Source organism: Jaculus jaculus, chromosome 15 (genome assembly GCF_020740685.1).
Source record: "Jaculus jaculus isolate mJacJac1 chromosome 15, mJacJac1.mat.Y.cur, whole genome shotgun sequence".
Taxonomy (NCBI): Eukaryota; Metazoa; Chordata; class Mammalia; order Rodentia; family Dipodidae; genus Jaculus; species Jaculus jaculus.
In genome coordinates, this window is record NC_059116.1 from 21,311,969 (window position 1) to 21,318,865 (window position 6,897).

The window sequence follows — 6,897 nt, forward strand, 5'->3', positions numbered from 1 at the left end:
GCCCTATATTTTTACAATATAGGGCAGAGAATGGAGGGACCAGAAGAGACTCCTTGGCCTCCTCTAATTCAACAACAATCCATGCCAGACCATACGTCGTATTCCTACCAAGGTGGCACTTTCCCAGGCCACAGAGGGGAAATCTTCCACAACACAGGCCCTGGTAGCTGGAGAACATTCTGTTGCAAAGAAACATTTCTGAGTAGTAACATTTTCCTGTTAGGAGGCCAGGCCCTTACCAGCAGAAGCTGCTTGGCACGTAGCCTTGGTTAATCTTGTGGTTGATGAGACAACCCTCAGATGGGAAGTGGGAAGGAGCTATTCCCAAGACTGAGAGTATGTGCTCTGCCTATATTAGGATGGCCAGGGGTTACTTAGAAAACTGTAAGTAACATGGCACTTTCAGAACTTTCCTTCCAGAATCTACATGTGAGTGAGCTTAAGGCACTGTTTGGGGCTGGAGAGATAGCTTAGTGGTTAGGCATTTGTCTGTGAAGTCTAAGGACCCAGGTTTGAGGCAAAAATGCCCAGGACCCACATAAGCCAGATGCACAAGGTGATGCATGCATCTGGTGTTCGTTTGCAGTGGCTGGAGGCCCTAGTGCGCCCATTCTCTTTCTCTGTCTTTCTCTCTCAAATAAAAATAAAATAAAAAATTAAAAAGAAGGCACTATTTAAGCTAACATGTTCTGTTACATTATAACATGTACACTGAAAACTTTTGTCACAAGGTGCTCCATGGGATTTTAGCTAGCCCCACGATGCTTTGAGACCCTGGGGGCTCAATCTGCAGGGTGACGTGCTCCTGCCCGGGCTGCCCTAACTTGTACCTCCCTCAGTCACCTCTCCTCCACAGGAACAACGTGCTGTTTTATATCCTACTGAAAGCCTTGAGCCCATGGGAAGAATTCCAGCAATCTGGAATACCCAGTGGAGAAAGGTTCTTGTTCTGTTTAGTCCATAAAGACTTAAAATGATATACAGGCAGGAGAGATGGCTTAGTGGGGTTAAGTGTGCTTCCTGTGTAAACATGAGGGCCTGAGTTCAAATCTCCAGATCTCATGTAAAACAGTTGGGTGTGGTCATGTGCTCCAGCAACCCCAGTCCTGCAGGGGAGCAGAGACCCAATAATAGTGCCCCCCCACACACACAAGCTCCAGAATCAGTAAAACAGAGAGAGAGAGACTCCAGTTCAAAACAAGGCCAGGCATAAGAGCAATGACATTCCACAGGAGGCCAACAACCCTCAGCACAGATAAGCACAGAGGACCTGGCAAGGTTGTGTCCACCATCCACATACACACAAGCAAAACTAAAAGTTGAAGAATGCTGGATGATGAATAAGTATATCTCCTAAATCCCATAGATGTATGTGTAAGTTTTTTCAGTTAACTGAGAAATCAGTATCAAACTTCCCCTCATCACACATCACTGTCCAATTCTGTATGCAAAAGTGTAATCAATCCTCATTACGTACTGACCAATGAACAAAATGGATGCATGAGCTCACTAGTTAGGCACCACGGACTTGCAGAGGGATAGTCTTCCAGGTAGACAGGCACCTATAGAAAGGCATCCATTACAGTGAACTACGTTTCCCTCCCAACCTCAGCTCTATGTGAGTTGAGACTGTTCCCTGAGCTATTACTGCCCTCTGCATCAGACCCAGCACTTAGTTCCTTCTCTCTGATTACTGGTTTGTTTTTTTTTTTGAGAGAGAGAGAATTGGCACAATAGGGCCTCAGCCACTGTAATCACACTCTAGACGCTTGTGCCATCTAGTGGACATGTGTGACCTTGCACTGCCTCGCTTTCGCATGTCTGGCTTATGTGAGATGGAATGTGGGCCCTTAGGCTTTGTAGGCAAGCGCTTTAACCACTGAGCCATCTCTCCAGCCGTCTGTGATTGTTTTCTAAATCTTATAAGCATCATATTTTTATGCTCACCGTGAATGGCTTCCTCTGAAATATCTTTACTTTTTTTTTCCCCTCAGGGTAGGGTCTCACTCTAGCCCAGGCTGACCTGGAATTCACTATGGAGTCTCAGGGTGGCCTCGAACTCACGGCGATCTTCCTACCTCTGCCTCCCGAGTGCTGGGATGAAAGGTGTGCGCCACCACGCCTGGCTTGAATTATGTTTTCAACATTAGATTTAAGTGCATTCACATTTGGGGGCATTAAATCCACCTTACTGTGCTGCCCTCTGACTGTAAACTTCATCTTTCCTTTCTCACTGCCTGTAATCTTCCCGTCCAAAGATGGAAGGCAAAATGAGCTGTCTCCTCCAGTGACCCTAACATACGGTATGGCTGGTTTGGGGTAGTGAGTCACCATTGGTGGGAAGCACCTCCTCCTACAGATGTTCTTCCAGACCCTCCCCAAGAGGCCAGTTTATCCCCTCAAGCATAAACCACAGGCTTCTTAAAGTTAACTGCGGGGTGGGGGGGAGTCCTGCCGAACAGAGTCTGGAGTCACACCTAATTTACTCCATAGAAACAGAGGGAAAATAGAAGGTCTCTGAACTCTGGGGAGTGCTGCTTTGAACAGCACCGTCCAAGTTAATTCATCCTAAAGCAATTTTGTGTGTGGGTGTGTGACATTTTGCTGAGCATGGTGGTGGCATTAGAGATTATTCAGGAGGCTGAAGTAGGAAGATCAGAAGTTCAAGGTCAGCCCTAGACTACAGAAAGAATTTAAGGCCAGACTGGGTAACTTAAGTGAGACCCTGACTCAAAAAAAGTATAAAGAAGGCTTTGGGGGATGGATGGAGTTCAGTGGTTTACTTGCACAAATTCTATCCGCAGTGCTACTGGAGGAAAAAAAGAAAATTTCAGCCACTGAAATGTATGAGTCATTTCTTTCTGAAATAATGCAATGAGCCATCTACAGTTGAGCCAGAGAACAACAGCCAGTTAGAATTAGGGGTTCTTGTGAATGGTCGGCAGAGCTCTCACTTTCGCTTCCTGACGCTTTGACATGTTAGCAACATGACACCAGAATGTCCAACATCTCTCTGGGTCCTCACAAGAGCGCGCGCACACACACACACACACACACACACACACACACACACACCCCTCCACCTGAGAGATGTTCTCACAAGAGCAGGCGCATCCACACCCAGGAGTCAGCATTCCAGGACACCTTAGATAGCCGTTCATCCCCTCCCACTGCAATGAAACAGCTCTCTGACCGAGGTTAAAAAAAAAAAAAAAAAAAAAACCCTGCAAGGAGATGCTGCATTGCACATTAACCCTGCACAATAGCTAAATCAAAGTATGAACAAGTGTCTGGCGCAGTGGTACACGCCTCCTTTAATCCCAGCACTCGGGAGGCAGAGGTAAGAGGATCGCCATGAGTTCAAGGCCAGCGTGAGACTACATAGTGAATTCCAGGTCAGCCTGGACCACAGTGAGACCCTACCTTGAAAAAAAAACCCAACAAAACGAGTGTGTATGTGTGTGTGTGTGTGTGTGGGCACACACACATGGAGGTCTGAAGACAAACTCAGGATGTCTTTCCTCTCCTTCCCCTCGCTTGAGACAGGCACTCCTTTGATTTTGCCACTGTGTGCAGTGCCACTCTAACTGGCCCACAAGCTTCTAACTTCCCCAGGTTCTGCCCCCCGCCGTCCTAGGTGCATCAGGATTATGACCGCTTGAATTCTGGCTTTTTGTGGGTGCTGGGGAAACCGGACTCGGGCTGGCAGGCTTGCAAGCAACTGCCGCAAACACCGCATCTTCAGTGATGCATTTTCATCCCAGGGCAAATGTCATGCTTTGTTTGTGTTTATTTTTTTTTTTTAACTCCCCTGCTATTCTGACGTAAAAAAGGACCTCTGTATTCCCATGCTGACAATGCTCAATTTCTGTTTTTGTCATAAGAAACTGGAAAGCCGGACAGCCAGATAACTGGGGTCAAGGCCATGGGCCAGGAGAAGACTGTGCGGGGCTGATTTATGCCGGACAGTGGAACGACTTCCAGTGTGAAGATATCAATAATTTCATTTGTGAGAAAGACAGGGAGACAGGTAAGCAGCTGTGTAGGCTCTGTAGCTTGGGAAAACAGCATGCTGCTTCGTTTGCATGGGTACTGTGAGGACTTTCAAATAAGTTAGTAGAGGTACCTAATACTTAGGAAGTCCTCGGGGAATGTTGGACTTAATGGTCAATAATGTAATGTAATGTCGTCCAGCCACTGTTTTTCAAGGTAGGTCAGCGTGTCTTTGGTGGCTACCCTTAGTCAGGCAAGCTCATAAGTCAAAGAGATCTTTAGACACTTTCTGGACTTCAAAAGATGCTCGTGTAACTGTAATTATTTTGCCCTCTTTAGAACAGCATGTCTTCATTTTAACTTCATCAGAAATGGGTTGTCAAGGGCTGGAGGGAGGGCTTAGCAGTTAAGGTATTTGCCTGCAAAGCCTAAGGACCCAGGTTCGATTCCCAAGGACTCACGCTAGCCAGATGCACAAGAGGATGCACAAATCTGGAGTTTGTTGGCAGAGGCTGGAGGCCCTTGCACAGCTATTCATTCTCTGCCAAATAAATAAAAATATTTTTTTAAAAAGAAATGGGATGTCAAGTCTTGGGGAGGGGTGTGAAGGAAATGATAAGAGCTGTGGGCTTCCTTTTGGAGATGATCTTTTATATTTAAGATCAGACAGTCCTTACTAGCATGATGTTGCGAATATACTCAAAACCCCCAAATTAAGCATTGGAAATGGGGAAGTATATAATGTGTGTATTAAATTTCAAAAAACCAGTTTTTAAGGTAGTATTACAAAGACCTCTTGAATATATTCTGACTGGGATACAAATTATCCACATGCCTCTTCAACAGACATTGCCTAAGTAAGTACCCTTGATGTATGTGTCTATATTGGTCCAAATGCTAGTGAGTTGAAGGAAACAGCATGGATATCCAAATGAGATCGCAGTCAATGGTGACAGTCACTTGGACCTGTCATTTGTTTGCCTTGTTTGGCCATTTGTGCGAACAGTAGACCTTTCCAAAAGAAATTCAGCTTTTACATAAAACAAAACTTCTAGGCTTTGTTGAATAATGCATTTTGGAATCTTTCCTAAAGATGTCTCCTGGTTTGGAATTGTGCATTAACTTTATTCCTCAAGCAAAACTAACGCTCATCCTTATTTCTCTCTTCCAGAACCAACAACCACATTGTAACAGATTGTGCTGTGATAACATGAGCGTGTTTTCAGACGACTCTCAGAAGCAAAGGACACGCCTTATGATTTCATCGTTTTCTCGCCAGATTGGATGGGGAAAAACTGCACTGAAAAACAGTTATTGAAGAAAAAAAAATGGACAAGTAGTATAAACCATTACCCAAGGACTTGGGAACTAAAATGTTCTCCCATTTGATATGCTGGTTTTCAGTGTGCAGATGGACTGAATCACGTAGATTTTTTCTCAGCCAATAACCATACAATTATGCAACTTATCTCTTCCAGCGTATGGAATGCTCCAGTCACAAAAAAAAGACTATCCTTGGCTGTTGAGCTTATAGGAAGAACTTAAATATATACTGTGTAAACAGTGCATTTCTAAAATCCCAAATGTAGGAAGAATATGCAGACATACAGATATATAGGCCAACTCTTAGGAATTATATGAAATATACTTAAAGAGCTTTTAAAACATTGTATTTTTGTACAAAAATTTTGCCTTTTACAATTACTGTCTTTTTTGTCATTTTACCAATTATAATACATGAAGCCAAAGAAAATAATAATGGTACTAATAAAATTTCATGGGGTTTCTTGGTAGATTTAATCTACCCAGTGGCAAAGAATTTTTTTTTTCAGTTGTAGTTTTAAAAAAGTAAATGCATGTGTGTGTATGTATTTCTCATATATCATTTCCATGAAGGAAGGAATCACATGAGAGGGCATGTTAATATCTTTAGACATCATGGCACATCCAGGTGGGCTGTGCCTGGAGCCCATTGGCAGCCACCACCCTTGACATGAGAGGTAGTTTCAATTCAGGATGTGCTTCTGGGTCTAGGTAGAACAGGAGTGGTGGACAGACATCTCCTGGGGAAGGCAGAGCACCTGGATCTAGATTCTGTAAGGTTTTAGAAATAGGCTTGAGATCAGACCCATACCAGAGATCACACTACCTCCTGGGAAAGTGTGGCATCACATCAGAAGGCAGTGGTGCTAGAAAGATGGGAACCAGCTGTAGGCTAGCTGGAAATTTTTCATAAGCATCAACAATGTAACTGCAAGGCACATGCAAAAGTCAACTTCAGCTGCTTGGTGAACTTTTAACAAGGACCCTCTCCCTCCAGGGCCTATCATCCTTCCCCTTCCTTGACTTACCACTGGACAGTCTAATGTGAAAGATGGTCAGATTGGGTTCAGTCAATCCGCCCACCTCCTAAAGGTCTTCCCAGGAGGTGCTTACTACCACACTCAAGGAAAACGGCAAATGGATAGAGACAGTGTGGTTTTCGTAGCCACGGCTACATGAGCTACGTTGCTTGTCTGTGGTCACACCGTTCAGGTTTTTCCAAGTACTTTTATACCCTGCTGTGGGGCCCTGGGCAAAGTGACAGGACTCATTGCTGGCTGGATTGAAACTACCTATGATCCAAGGTAGACACTAGATGCCAACACCTTCAGGCTCAAGGACCTGTGTAGAGTAAACCTAGTCCTTGTTTCTATATGCTTCCTGTTTTTCAAGTTAACACTTGAGGATTTTTTTGGTGTTTTTTTGTTTTTTTTTTTCCCAGAGGGGTGGGGAATGCAGCTCAAGGACAAGACACAGGCCAAGCAGGCGTAAGACTCTGGATCCCATCCCCAGCGCTGTGAAGGAGAAACCGCAATCATTTACAGAAGACACTTGGAAGTGACGATCAGATGCCATCGTCAG

The 6,897-nt window shown here is 44.5% G+C and overlaps 1 protein-coding gene across 2 annotated transcripts in view; it reads left to right on the plus strand.

Annotated features, from left to right (window-relative positions):
• Positions 1–5,797, plus strand: part of Colec12 (collectin subfamily member 12) — a 235,018-nt gene extending 229,221 nt beyond the window's left edge. For both annotated transcript variants that reach the window (XM_045134708.1, XM_045134709.1), the window contains 2 exons: positions 3,885–4,030; positions 5,165–5,797. In XM_045134708.1, coding sequence (XP_044990643.1) covers positions 3,885–4,030; positions 5,165–5,184 — 166 coding nt within the window. In that variant the 3' untranslated portion in view covers positions 5,185–5,797. The remainder of the gene's footprint in view (positions 1–3,884; positions 4,031–5,164) is intronic.
• The last annotated feature ends 1,100 nt before the right edge of the window (positions 5,798–6,897 follow it).